Raw genomic sequence first — 15,158 nt, forward strand, 5'->3', positions numbered from 1 at the left:
TTCACTTCATCTTTTCAATTATTCATTCAGCTCATTATGCATGAGGGTTCATTTAGCAGCTTCATTTGAATCTTTATACAGCGACTCTGAAGACAAGAGAGCAGGGAAATATTCAGCTCTAGGAGAGCCTTTGTTAGAGACATTAGTTAGAGACATAAATTTTCATTGTTTTTGAAAGTGCTTGAGGTTTGCTAAACTAGTTTCTGTAGTTTTTTTTTTTTAACTATTTTTATTTATTTTTTTGGTGGCCTTTTTACACCATATTATATATTTGTTAACAATGGGTTTGTTTGTATAAAATTATTGTAAGCAGTGATGGTGTAGTGAGTGATTTCCTAACATTCCTCAGTCTGGATATACATAGTCCAAACTGTAGCAATGTGGATCTATGGATGATGTATGAACACTGCCACCCTCAGGCTGTGAGAGGGAGTGCAATGCTACTCTTTAAAAATATATACCAATGCTATCTGTTAGCACTTGCTTAGTTAGAAGTAGAATTTCCAGAAGCATGTGATTTGAAATCTGTCTAATTTGCTCTGCTCATGTAGATAGTAGTTCTTCATACAAGCAGGAGACGAGCTAGTCTTGTAGTTTTGATTTTGTTTAGTACATAGCATAAGGGAGGCAAATCCTGAACTGACTGCATAATTGAAACTGAACTTTATAGAAAATAATTTATTTTTTGTTCCACAGACAACAGTTCACTACTTGAGGGTGTTAGATGATGACAGACTTGTCCATTTAAAGCAAACAGTGCAGCACTTGAGTTGTTGTGCTAAAACTTGAGCTGTTTCAAATAATGTAGGCCTACTATAGACAAGTGTAGTTATCCATATAGTTGTTTGAATCTTTATTTGATTTATTTTTTAACCACACACATTTTTGGTTTAAGTTTTAGTCATCAAAGTGTTTGAAGAATGTTAATTTACAGCTAGGTGCTGCTAACTTTAGCATGTTAGCTAACCCAAGTCCATCTTTAACATGAATGCCCAACATTGGCTTTTTACATAATGTGCATACAGCATACAGCTAATTTTTATAACATTCTGTCTTCTTTTTGCAGCCAGTACTTCACACTATGTTTCCTAATCGAACACTATGGAAGTGAAACAGGGCATTTTAATTACTGCATCTTATCTTCAAACAACACTGTGAATTTTAAATTTAACCACTAACTTTTAAATGCACCATTATACAAAAACTTAAAGAGTATTTTGCATGACAGTGATATCTCTCCAATATAGTAGGAAGAAGTGCTTTTTCTTCACAAAATGAGCACTTACTTTTAGAACATAGAAAAAGTGGTGAATTGGGATAGAATAATTCTCTGTCATTATGGTTACAGGCATTGCTTGTGGGTTAGAAAAATGAATCGACTTTGGTCACATGGTTACTGACATTATATGAACTGCTTGGGTCACACCTAATAGAAAATAAAGCTGCCAATCCCAAATAAACATAGCCTGTGCGCTTCTCCCAGTGTTTGCTTTAACACTTGTACTCTAGTATACTGTTATACAAGACAGGCTGTTGCTAAGCAACATGACAATTTTGTTTACACCACCACAGAGGAGTGAGCAAGCGAGTGAGTGTGTGTGGATCATCTGCTGTGCATGGCTGCAGTCAGATCCCTCCTGCCTCACTCTGCTCCCGTCGCTGGGGAGATATTCCCTGCCACCACATTTCTCCTAAGAGCTGTCTTCTGAGAGATTCCTGTGTCTCTGCTTGTTTGTCCCTGAGCAGGAAAATGCAGAGTGTGTGGTAAGGAATATACTGCACATGTTTGGGTGCTCCTCCAGCTTAAAGCTTTAATGTAGGTCTGGAGAGCAAATCGGACATCCTGGCACGAGTCCTGGAATTAGTCACTCAGAATCTCATCCAGTCAGGGTCAGACTCCTCCCTTCATCCCTCTCGCGCTCTCTTTTTTAGGTCTAGTTTTCCATTAGGCTCTGTTGTCAAACAGCTGTGGCTTGAGGGACAGGTGGAAGGTTGAGAATGTTGAATGACTTCAGAGGGGAGCAGCTGTCAAACTGGCTTCACAGCATAACAGGAGGTGTCTCAATAGAGTAGAAGGGATCCTGAGCGAGGAAAAAGAGAAGAAAGAAGAAAAGAAAAAAGTGAGTGAGGCAAGGTCAACCAGTGTGATGCTCACAGTACGACTGACAGATGATGGGGAGGGTAAGATGAAGACGTGAGACTGTACCTTTGACCTTTCATTCTTTCTTTCTTGCGTTCTTTCTTTCTAAATGAGCAAATGAGCATTGAGGGTAAGACTTTTTTTCTCTCTCTTTCTCCCTCTCCTTCTCTCCCCTGGCAGTGGCAGTTAATGGGCCAAATTAATCATGGATCTTTCAGGGCTTGTCTCCCAGCAGCTTGTGTTTGTGAGTGAGAGAGATGGAGAGAAAGAAAATAAATATACATCATTATATTGACTGTAAATATGGAGGGCACAAATATGGAGGGCACAAATTAAACTTTTAAAGGGATAGTTCACCTAAAATTCAAAGCAGATGACGTAGGCATAGCGTAAGCTCTGGTGAGAATATGCTAGTTCTGTGAGAACCACATTTTGTTTACATCAAAGGAAAAAAAAAATCTTCTCTTGGCCTATATAGGTGCTGGTCATATAATTAGAATATCATCAAAAAAGTGAAACTTGTGTATTATATTCATTCATACACACAGTCTGATATATTTCAAATGTTTTTTATTTTTTTATTTTGATGATTATAACTGACAACTAAATTTCAGTATCTCAGAAAATTAGAATATTACTTAAAGCTGCAGTCGGTAACTTTTGACGCTCTAGCGGTTAATAAACAGAACTGCTTGCGTCTTGCGGAAGGACATTGTAGCCGGAACTACTTCTCTCTGTTTATGTCTATGAAGAATCACAAAGGTACTGGGTTACTCCGCCGCGGTACCCCCGAAGCAATCTAAAATAGTCAGAATATAAACACTTATTATAGGTGCACCCTAGTGATTCAGGACAAGCTAAAAACACGGTTTGGAAAATGGATTCATGGTGTACTCGCTTATAATTATATACATTTTTCTATATTTTGAACACAACCAAAGTCATATCGCATATCGCATTTTCCTCTTCAGAATACCCCACAGATTTTCTATGGGGTTAGGGTAAGATGAGTTTGATGACCAATTAAGAACTGAGTTACCATGGTCCTTAAACCAGGTACTGGTGGCTTTGGCAGTATGTGCAGGTGCCAAGTTCTGTTGGAAAATTAAATCTGCATCTCCATAGAGTTGGTCAGCAGCAGAAAGCATGAAGTGCTCTAAAACTTCTTCTATACTGCTGCGTTGACCTTGGTCCTCAGAAAACACAGTGGACCAACACCAGCAGATGACATGGCACCCCAAACCATCACTGACTGTGGAAACTTTACACTGGACCTCAAGCAACGCAGGTCGTGTGCCTCTCCTCTCTTCCTCCAGACTCAGGGACCTTGATTTGCAAAATTTACTTTCATCAGAGAACACACCTTTGGACCACCCAAAAGGTCCAGTCCTTTTTGTCTTTAATGCTTCTGACACTGTCTGTTGGTCAAGAGTGGTTTAACACAAGGAATGCGACAGCTGAAACCCATGTCTTGCATACGTCTGTGCGTAGTGGTTCTTGAAGCACTGACTCCAACTGCAGTCCACTCTTTGTGAATCTCCCCCACATTTTTGAATGGGGTTTGTTTCACAATCCTCTCCCGGATGCGGTTATCCCTATTGCTTGTACACTTTTTTTCTATCACATGTTTTCCTTCCCTTCACCTCTCTATTAATGTGCTTAGACACAGAGCTCTGTGAAAAGTCAGCCTCTTTTGCAATGACCTTTTGTGTCTTGCCCTCCTTGTGCAAGGTGTCAATGGTCGTCTTTTGGACTACTGTCAAGTCAGCAGTCTTCCCCATGATTGTGTAGTCTACAGAACTAGACTGAGAGACCATTTAAAGGCATTTGCAGTGTTTTGAGTTAATTAACTGATTAGAGTGTGGCACCAGGTGTCTTCAATATTGAACCTTTTCACAATATTCAAATTTCCTGAGATACTGAATTTGGGATTTTCCTTCGTTGTCAGTTATAATCATCAGAATTAAAAGAAATAAACATTTGAAATATATCAGTCTGTGTGTAATGAATGAATATAATATACAAGTTTCACTTTTTGAATGGAATTAGTGAAATACATCAACTTTTTGATGATATTCTAATTATATGACCAGCACCTGTATTGAAATCCTCCAAAAGATATCTTTACAAATCCATGTATCCTAATATAATATTTATAGAAGGTTATTTCTGGTGGACATTTGCTAAATTCTGCATATGTTGCATTATTGGTTGGATGTATTTTTCAATAATTTAGCAGAAGTAAACACATTACACAAAGAGAAAAATATCAAGTGAAATGATTCACTGATGGAAAATGATGGCTTAAAAAGGAAAGAAAACAGAGTAATTGATTTTCAGGAGTTTTGAGTCTTTTGTGCTGATGTTCTCCTGAAGGTATCTCATTACGAGAGCTGTGAACGATCTTAATCATGATATGCCTGAGTAGAAACATAAATTAATATTTACAGGTGCATCTCAATAAATTAGAATGTCATGGAAAAGTTCATTTATTTTAGTAATTTAACTCAGATCGTGAAACTTGTGTATTAAATAAATTCAATGCACACAGACAGAAGTAGCTTATGTCTTTGATTCTTTCTTTCAACCCAACAATTTACAAAAAAATAGAATATGGTGACATGCCAATCAGCTAATCAACTCAAAACACCAGCAAAGGTTTCCTGAGCCTTCAAAATGGTCTCTCAGTTTGGTTCACTTGGCTACACAATCATGGGAAAGACTGTTGGTCTGACAGTTGTCCAGAAGACAGTCATTGACCCCCTTCACAAGGAGTGTAAACCACAAACATTCATTGCCAAAGAAGCTGGCTGTTCACAGAGTGCTGTATCCAAGCATGTTAACAGAAAGTTAAGTGGAAGGAAAAAGTGTGGAAGAAAAAAATGCACAACCAACCGAGAGAACCGCAGTCTTATGAGGATTGTCAAGTAAAATCAATTCAAGAATTTGAGTGAACTTCACAAGGAATGAACTGAGGCATCAAGAGCTACCACACACAGACGTGTCAAGGAACCGTTTACCAATAAATTTTGGAGCACTTCATGCTTCCTTCTGCTGACCAGCTTTTTGAAAATGCTGATTTCCAGCAAAAGGAGCCCCTACCAAGTATTAAGTACATGTACACTAAATGAACACTTTTCACTCTTTCGCTTTCAGTGTCTTCCTCACATTCTGTAGCTTGTCCAATAAGTCTAGGCTGTTCATTGCTGTTCTGTCAGGTGACTGTGGTTGTAGATGTGACTGAAGGGTGGTTCAGATTCCTGCACTTTGGGTGCAATGAGAGGCAGAGAGTGTGTGTACTGCTCAATTAAACATTCAGAGACAGCTCTACCCATACTGACTCCAGGCTTGCTGCCTTCACTATGGAATACAAAGTCATCTTAATTGGTACCACATACGATCCTCTTGGGTCTTTGCTTTAAAAAAAAGTTTTTGTCTTCAATAAAGTGTCTTAGTTTAGTTGGGATAACAGAGTTTCAAGAGAGGCTAATTACTCACAGTCAGCCACAGTGACAGTGACTGACTCAGTCCGCTTGATGCTGCCGAATATTGAGCTGCTTTTTGGGGGGATAAAGGATTAAAACATTTAATACTGCTTGCATCTGAGATTAGGATAGATATAGGGGTATTGTGAGGGAATGTACCAGATTTCAGGCATTACAGTGTATATGTGCAGATTAAGATTTATTTGGGCTATACATTTGATTTAAAGCTGCAGTAGGTAACTTTTGTAATAATATATTTTTTAAATATTTGTTAAACCTGTCATTATTTCCTGACAGTAGAATATGAGACAGATAATCTGTGAACAAATCAAGCTCCTCTGGCTCCTCAGTGGTCCTATTGCCATTTGCAGTTACAGACCGCTCCCGGTAAGAAAACAACCAATCAGAGATGTGGTCCGTAACTTTGTTTGTGTTCAAAATGTAGAAAAAATGTATATAATAAGCGAGTACACCATGAATCCATTTTCCAAACCGTGTTTTTAGCTTGTCCTGAATCACTAGGGTGCACCTATAATAAGCGTTCCTATTCGGACTATTTTAGATTGCTTCAGGGGTACCGTGGTGGAGTAACCCAGTACCTTTGTGATTCTTCATAGACATAAACATAGAGAAGTAGTTCCGGCTATGATGTTCTTCCGCAAGACGCAAGCAGTTCTGTTTATTAACCGCTAGAGCGTCAAAAGTTACCAACTGCAGCTTTAACTGTGTGTGTGGTCATATCATGCCCTTTTTATTATTAACAAAAGCAATGCACTTTAAACGGTTCATTAACCATTACCTGGTTTTTAATCAAGCAACCAAATTACTAGACTGATATGATGTGTATCTGTGTATATATATATATAATTTTCTGGATTTGTCAGGTTAATTGTATCAGATCTTTTAAAGATAAAAGACAAAAACATTCTCTTTAGCCCTTAGAAGTAGATATCCACAAGCAGGATTGTATATTCTGCTTTGTTTTTGAGCTATCTGAAATAATCTGTACTTACTGATTTTGTATAGATAAACATTCTAATAATACCTCTTAATCTTTCTCATAGTTTTTCAGTGATCGCTGTGGAACCATTTTCTGAGACTGACACTCCATTATTTATTTATTTCTCACACCAGTGTATGTTCCATTTCAGATCAACCCACCACTTGTGCTATAATGGGTTATTTGCAGTCTTGATGTGTGGTTTTAGGGCAGGATAAACTCAATTGTTGGATTAGACTTTATGCCACAAATCAGATGTCTGGCTCTGTGAAACTAAAAGCTCTCATATCTCTCTTACCACCTTTACTCCTGATCCACTGCAGCAGACTAGCCTCTATTGACTCTGAGTCTCTCAGTCTCAGTCGCGACATTACTTCATCACATTTCTCAAAATGGGCATTGAACCAGTCAAGCTCATTTGAACCAGCCATTTAATCCAATAAGAGCGCTTCAGCTCCAATCATTAAAGTAGGACAGTCAACAGTCACATTAGCACAACCTCCATTCCTGACTCTTAACACTCTCCTTATGTACAGACAATTTGTCCTGCTCTGATGTGGGTGCTAAAGAATTAAATGGATTTTGAAATCTTTCATGCTTCAAACTGGAAAACAAGAGCCTACAACCAAAATGTTCAGTAGAGAATGGACTTTTGTTGTTGTTGTTATCACAAAAAACAGGTATATTGTTTAAAAGCTGCACATATCTGTCAAAATTGTAAACCCTTGTTTTAAGCCAGTGGATGATGATCACATTTCTTACTGTTCATGTGATCCAATATCAAAAGTTTTTGACCCCCCTGTAATTGGGTCACCCAAGATAAACATATGTAAACACAGCCTAAGTTTGGACACTAAACTGGAAGCATCAAAACATTAAAAAAAAAAGAGCAAACCACATATTTGTGGATGAAGGGGTAAGTAAGAAGACAGAGAGACAGATAAAGGGCTTAAGGAGTTAGAGCGAGGAAAGGAAGAGATAAACGTATTAATCCACAGCTTAATGGACCACTAGATTATAAATCTACTGTACCGTTAGTGTGACCTGTAGGTCCAGTAAAACATCTTTGAAGATTCCATAAAATATTTTATAATCAGATGTGAATTAAGCATTGCGCTTGATAGCCAAATGGTGTGTATCAATACAGAGTTTACTGAGGATAACGTTTTAGGATATTTCCATTTGCCAGTTTACTGGTTGGGAAAATGAACCCTAGAATTATGCTAATTGAATTCAGCAGTGAAATTTTGGGGAAAAGAAATATTTAGCAGTGTAAATACAACACAGGGGTTGAATAATTAATGTCATGTAGAGATTGCATCACATGTTTAATTCATTCCTTAAAACCTGGCCCTTCCTGAGGCGCTTGCCATCCCCAGGCCATGAATGCTGCCGTAATTGAAAGTGCTGGTTCAATATGGCTGAACTGATTCATTAGTGTTTGTGAGAACCTTGTCGCAAGCTGCTTTAATTAGTGAAAAGAGCTTCCTCAGGGTATCATCAACAGCTTTTACAGCTGTGGTGTGTGAATATGAAAGCAGGATAGCGAGGTAAGATACACTTGCTGTGAAATACTGCTTGGCTATGCTATGCTTTTTAGATGAACGTTTGATAGTCATTACAAAGGTTTTGCCTGAGCTCTAACGTTCACGCTAGGACCTCAAACCAAGACCAAATTAAGTCTTGTTTTATTTTTCATGAAAAAAAAAAAAAAAAAAAAAAATTATATATAGAAATGCTACTGTCGCCTTGTGACAGATGCTTGATACATTTCATAATGTTGGGTTTTATTATGGGATGCAGACATGTAATTAAATAATGCAAGTAAAGATCATTTTTATGAATGACTGGCACTCTCTCATAACACATTCCAGTGATACATTATTATTGCTAAAGAACAGTGTTTTTCCTCTTATATGCATGAGTTTATCACATTTAAAAAAAACTTGTCTTGTATTTAGGAAAAAGTTTTTAGGACAGCAAGTCTTCAGGAGCCATACATTTTGTGTGAGAAACGGATAAATTTAAGGTACTTAATGATTTACATATGCATTTGGGAGATGCATTTACAACAAACTAACTTTAACTGCATAACAGGAGTTCTAGATAATTTTGCTTTAATTTGTTGAAATTATGATGAAAGTACACCTACTGTACCACTGTGATGAGTGGGTTGGGGCAGAGACCTGTGGGAGCGGATATGAGCAACACATGTGCGTCCCCACTTATCACAACCACATATTACACACTTTAGTGTGTTCCTTACACATTTGTCACAGATTTAGAAGTCTTGAAATATAGCTTAAAGGTTGTAGGCACAGTTTTCTAGTGTTGTATTGTCTTCGCTTCACATCTACTTGTCATTGATTTCTTTAATAATGGAAGAGAGCAGCTTTGACATTTTGCTTAATAACTCATTTTGTATTTCACTGAAAGAGGGAATCATGCAGGTTGGGAATGACATGAGGGTGAGTAAATGATTACAGCATTTGCAAAAAACAAACAAACAAACAAAAAAGCTTGGTGTTGAGTGGAAATTTTACTCATCCATTTACTGAAGAGTAGAAACATGATGGCTTTAGGTACTGCCATTCAGATATTAATTGCTATAGATAACCCAAATACATTTATTGAGCTTTGAGCTGCATTTCTGAGGATATTGATCAGCAAATGACCTTGTGCCTGATCATATTTTATAGTATTTCACTCATCCTTATTTGAATTTTGTGATACATTTCTTTAACTGTATTCAGTTTCAAATTTAGACTTTGCCCTTTTGCTCAGTTTTGCAATTATTTAAATTGACTTGCAGCACACAGCTGTGCTCTCAGAGGTTTTGATGTAGTGATGGCATGTCCTTCATACTCATGATTAGTGTTCGGTTTATTACTATAGTGGCCTCTTCACCCAAAGACAGCGAAAGTTCTGTGAGACTGACAGCTGTAGATAAGGGTGTTTTTCCATGTCCTGACAGCTTAATACATACACCAAGACTCATACCACATCTCATCATCGGGAAATAGGGTAATTTCTCTCTCTCATATGCTTTCTCTTGCTCATCTCTGTTCCTCCCTCTCGGTCTTGACATTTACCTCAAACGACACTCCTCTCTCCGATCCTTTATTGGTCTGACAGAGGAGAGCCGATTTCCTCCCTCCGCTTGGCTTTCTCTCATCTCCAGCTCGAAGGTCTGACATTTCTCATAGCGCACAGATGGAGGGAAACATCACTTCTCATTTCTCTGGGTCCTGACTCATTGGCATTGACACAGTACTCTTTTGTGACCTTTGACCAAGGTGGACTCAAGTGCACGGACTAGCAACTTGCTCATCTTTCTTTTATCATATGTGAACTTTTTTTATTTTTTGTTAAAAATAAAAGGAGAAATTGTAATGATGCATACAGTCATGCTCATAGATTTACTTGTCCTTTTTTTTCATAGGTTTACATACTCCTTGCAGAATCTGTAAGATGTTTAGAAGTTTTTGAGAGATAAAATCATAAAAAAAGGAATGAAAAGCCCTGAAAAAACTGCATACATAACCACTAAATTTACACAAATTATTCAGTTAAGAAGGTCTCATGCACAGCTATCACAAGAGCTACAGGCACTGATGCTTGAGGTAGCAACACACAACATTAAAAATCAAATGTTCCGGAGGCCGAGGCGGTGCCCGATGCTGTTCCGGAGGCCGAGGTGGTGCCCGATGCCGAGGCAGTACCTGTTGCTGTTCGGGAGGCCGAGGCAGTGCCCGATGTTGTTCCGGAGGCCGAGGCGGTGCCCGAGGCCGTTTCCGATGCAGTGCCCGATGCCGCTCCCGATGCTGTTCCGGAGGCCGAGGCGCCTCACGTCTCTACAGGCAGTCCAGAGTCGAGTCAGGTTCCAGTTGACCCTCCAGAGTCGAGTCAGGTTCCAGTTGACCCTCCAGAGTCGAGTCAGGTTCCAGTTGACCCTCCACAGTCGAGTCAGGTTCCAGTTGACCCTCCAGAGTCGAGTCAGGTTCCAGTTGACCCTCCACAGTCGAGTCAGGTTCCAGTTGACCCTCCAGAGTCGAGTCAGGTTCCAGTTGACCCTCCCAGAGTCGAGTCAGGTTCCAGTTGATGTTCCAGTTGTTGGGGGTACTGTCACAGTGTCTGGGTTGTGTTCCCTGGGTTTCCAATAGGTGTCCTCCTTTTCCCACGGTGTCTGTCACCTTATCACTTCCTGTTCCCTTATTTGGTCACCTTCCTCCTTGTTTGAGTAATTGATTGTTCCCCACCTGTCTCCTGTTCCCTCATTATCCTTCTGTGCATTTATACCCGGTCTGTCTGAGTCTGTGTCACGGAGTCCTTGTCTTATATGTGATACTTTCCTGAGTCTGCTCTTGCCTTGTGTTCTCGTCTTTGTTTGTGATGTTATTGGATACTCTGGTTTTGACCCTGCCTGGACTGTTACCCTTTGGATTTGCCCTTTAATAAAATCTCATACCTGCATTTGGATCTCTCCTCGTTTCCTGTATCACCGTACGTGACATCTACTAGGTGATTTTGGCTGGTGAGAGAAAATGGGGTTAAGGGTCTTTTGTCCCCTCAAGTGATGTATTATCTCTATTGCTCATCCATGAAACGTGACCTTCTCTGAGATCACATCCATGAGGGAAGATGTCTACCACCCCTCCTCTGAGCATTTTCAATCTCCTACATTTTTCTTTCTATTAAGTAAATTTCTATTGTTTGTTAGATTAGACTTCCCAATCTAATAAAAAAAAAAAATACTATTAAAGGCAATATTTATGTGTGCTTTTTATTTTTATGAATTGTAAAGTCACAATGAAATAGAAGTAGTGACAGAAGTCTTCTATTGTGATGTAAAGAGTAGATTATTGATAAAAAGAAAAAAACAAATGCAGGGTGGTGACTTTCCATTCAGTTCCATCAGTTGATTGTTGATTGGATTTTGAGATGCAGTCGTTTCTCAAAAATGAATGCGAGCTTGTAAGTAAAGTGCAGGGTTTAAGTGCACTTACTTTTCACTGGAATTTTATGGCATTTTGATTAAAAATGATTGGAAAATGGAACATACATAGATGAACCATTCACAATAAGATATATGACATGCATTTACAAAATATAATTAATTTTCATGACAACTTGCATTAGCTTAGCTCATGCAAAAGTCAAACTTTATTGAATTGAATTAAAAGTCCCATGCACTTTCTCTGAGGATATTATTTATATGACACAAAGATTTGCCTCCTTATGTAGACTGTTCCAAATCAGTCACTTATGAGGTTCCAATTAAGGATGGAATTCCAAGGTAAAAAAAAGTGCACTTCCATAATGTAGCCTACTTAAAGTGCTCTATTTTCATGCACTAATTTTGAAAAGTTATTCTTTACTTATCAAGATAAACTTGAGGACATCTGGGGGACACAATGGATATGAATTAAATGTACTTTTAACATAATGTATTTTACAAATGTATTTAGTTACCATTTGTAGTACACTTGAGAGTATTGGTGTACAATGTACAATGGGTTCAAGTGTACTACAAGTGGTAACTATATATTTTTAAAATACAGAGAGAGTATGTACATTTCTTGTTATCTTTTATCATAGTGAGTTTATCTTACCAAGTACTAATAAACAATATTTTTTTAGTATACATTAATTACATAATAAAGCACTAAAGTACATTATGAAAGTGCACTTTTTTTCAACTGGAGGAGTAGACACCAAGACTACACACACCAAGTCATGAACGGCGAAAGTTTTTTCCCACATACTAACAATTCATTTTTTCCCCACTCACTTTATTTTGTTTATGTTTTTCTAAGATCACCTTTGATGCCAGTGTCTCTAGTCACAAAGTGAATATATTAAAATCAAAAGCTGCATTAAATATTCCTCCAGTCCATTCCTCACCCCACTCGTTCGTCTTTTGCCTTCATATCTCTATCTGTCACCCACCCTTCCATCTGTCTTTCCTCCATACTGCTTCTTTTTCATTCCTTCTGCTCAAGGGCACTGGGTGAGCGCATCTGCTGCAAATGATAGCAGCGAGAAAGACGCATCCTTTCAAATGCGTCCCCTAACCATAAGAATTATTTATCAAGTTTTTTTTTTTATTTAGTAATGTGGTCATAGTGATAGAACTGCTTCCACATCATCTACCATCACTCTGACATGTTATTTTGAAGCCATACTGTGTATGGTCCAAGAGAATAAGTTAATTAACCGTGTAAATGATGTAAATATGGATTAGAGTCTTGTGGATTAATGGGATTTGGGTTTTATGATGCTTTGAATCATTTAAGACTCCCCCAGTTAGAACATTGTTGCAATATCCAGAGTACAAATTTTACTGCAAATGAATCCCGGCACTCCGAGCAGATGCAGTAAGAGGAGGGTTAAATCTGTGACCTGGATACACATGACAGGCTTTATTTTTGGTCTCTTTCTCCATTTTTTTTTTTTTTTTCGTTTCAAAAGGTGGAATTTATGTGTGGGTTCCTGTGGAGGTGTTTGGCAGGAAGACAAAGATATGCAGACATTCATGTATAGTCATAACTGCATACACTCCAACACACACTGAACCAGATTCACTGGTCAAAATGGTGGTGAAAATGCAATGTAATCAGTCTGAAGTGCTTTACACGACCAAATTTGCAGACCTTGCATGTTGGTAATTTCCTGTGCATGCATGAAGGTGTTAACTCAGTGCAGAAGGAAGACGAAACTTGTCAGAAGTAATTTGTGGCCAGTTAAACACTATTGCTGAGCAGTTAAACTGTCAGGTCTCCATCAACACTAACAGCGAGCAATGAGACAATATGCCCTTTATCATAAATTACACTGCATTCTAGGGTTTTTTATTTATTTATTTTTTTCACCTGCATTCTGTCAGTGCTGTTTATTTAAATTGTTGGTTTGTGTACAATATATGTTTCAAACAGATTTCTCACGGTGTATTCACCGTTTCATGAGCTTGATATAATGTTAAAAGTAGTTTCTTAGTTGTTTCCCATTGAAGTATAGACGTGTAATTGCTATCAGAAGTGTTGCTGTGTAGACAGGATCCGACGTCATTCATAAAGTTCTACACAGTTCATTTGATAATGTCTTCAACTACCAATTACATTAAGTCTGAACAAAAATGGCAAATGCTCTATCAGATCCCAAATGCAAACAAAAACCAGTGATAATATACACTCCCAGTGTGCTGCAGTAGTACTGAAAATGAAGTCATTCAAATGTTCTCCATACTGAGATCTCTGTTGGCTAGACAGTGATTCATATTTTCTGAACCAATGAAATGTTGGTGTCTGGACACCATGAGCCTAGAGACTGCAGAGCACACTGTAAGTTTTTTAAAGCTTTGCTTAAAGTTGCAAAGTAAATAGTGATCTTAAACAGCTGTTGAGATGGTATTCACTCCCTGAGTAGACACTTGCACACTAGGGCAAGTCCATATGAGCCAATTGACTTTGTCTGGCTTTAACCAATTGGCAAGATTTTGGAAGTTACCACTGTCTCAAGTCAGACTAAATTAACATATTTGACATTAACATATACTACATAAAAACCAATAAATTGGGGGTATATATGCTTTTACTGCTAAAAATGGCTATAACATGGCGACTACACTTAAAATACTTTTACTGTTTTAAAAACACAGATTTGTGAGCATTGCTGGAATTCAATTTTTAGAATAAGCGAGCAACAGAAGTCGTGCTTGTCATCACCAATGACAATAAAGTGTGTCGTCATCAAGGCTTTCTCAACCGATTTTGAGCAATTGACCTATGTGTCTGGTCTCGTTTTGCTCTTGCAGTACTTTGAGGGCACCTGTGATCATAAGGCGACTTTTGTGCCAATCAAAGTAGGACACATTTTTGAACCAGAATGCTTTGCTTTTGAAAGGTGGCAGCCGATCTTTACGGCACTGCATGAAGTCTAACAAGCCTACTGATGTTATGACGTCATTTTCGCATGGAGTCACTACTCATGTGACATTTAAAAAAAAAAAAAAAAGTCAATTAAACACACATTTAAAAAAAGGATGAAAACTGAGTGACCAATTGTTTCCAGTACTTCCACAGCATCAAGCAAACTATTACAACTGAGATGATTGGAAAGTGTTCCTATAATGTAGATTTCTCCAGATATCTTTCCGCATTCATGATGCAAAGATGTTAGTTAAGAAAACACGTTCTGTATAATTATGTATTCTACATTTAGACAACAAACTATTTATTAATTCGCAGCCTAACTGTCATAATTGTCACCATAAAGCTAATCATAAAATGCTTTCATTGAAATGTGTTAACCGTTCGATATTTTCCCGCGTCGCATCTCTAGCGGTTCAGTCAGAGAGCCGCACTGCAGCAACTTACCTCAGCCTCTCTCTCCCTCAGTCAAAACACAAATTTTATCCACTGCCCTCCCCTCTTCCCTCTCTCCTTCCCCAAACCTCCTACCTCCTCCTCTCATCACTATCTCCTCCACTCTCTCGTTGAGGCGAAAGAGCGCGTGTTTCTGTGTGCGAGGGGTG

General features: G+C 38.3%; 1 protein-coding gene and 1 long non-coding RNA gene across 4 annotated transcripts in view; one reads left to right on the top strand and one right to left on the bottom strand.

Annotated features, from left to right (window-relative positions):
* Positions 1–15,158, top strand: part of LOC113108919 (unconventional myosin-XVI-like) — a 222,370-nt gene that overhangs the window by 16,891 nt on the left and 190,321 nt on the right. Inside the window, exon 1 of one of the 3 annotated variants that reach the window (XM_026272344.1) lies at positions 2,077–2,181. The exons of the other annotated variants lie outside the window; for them this stretch is intronic. Within the exon in view, the coding sequence (XP_026128129.1) occupies positions 2,148–2,181 (34 nt within the window). The 5' untranslated portion in view covers positions 2,077–2,147. Of the gene's footprint in view, positions 1–2,076; positions 2,182–15,158 lie in introns of those variants that run through there. 3 annotated transcript variants of the gene reach the window in all.
* Positions 1,976–15,081, bottom strand: LOC113108921 (uncharacterized). Its single transcript, XR_003292822.1, has 3 exons — positions 15,001–15,081; positions 2,207–2,375; positions 1,976–2,081 (listed from the first exon to the last, which is right to left on the bottom strand). It is a non-coding gene; the product is annotated as an uncharacterized LOC113108921 (long non-coding RNA).

This window comes from Carassius auratus, chromosome 9 (assembly GCF_003368295.1).
Source record: "Carassius auratus strain Wakin chromosome 9, ASM336829v1, whole genome shotgun sequence".
Taxonomy (NCBI): Eukaryota; Metazoa; Chordata; class Actinopteri; order Cypriniformes; family Cyprinidae; genus Carassius; species Carassius auratus.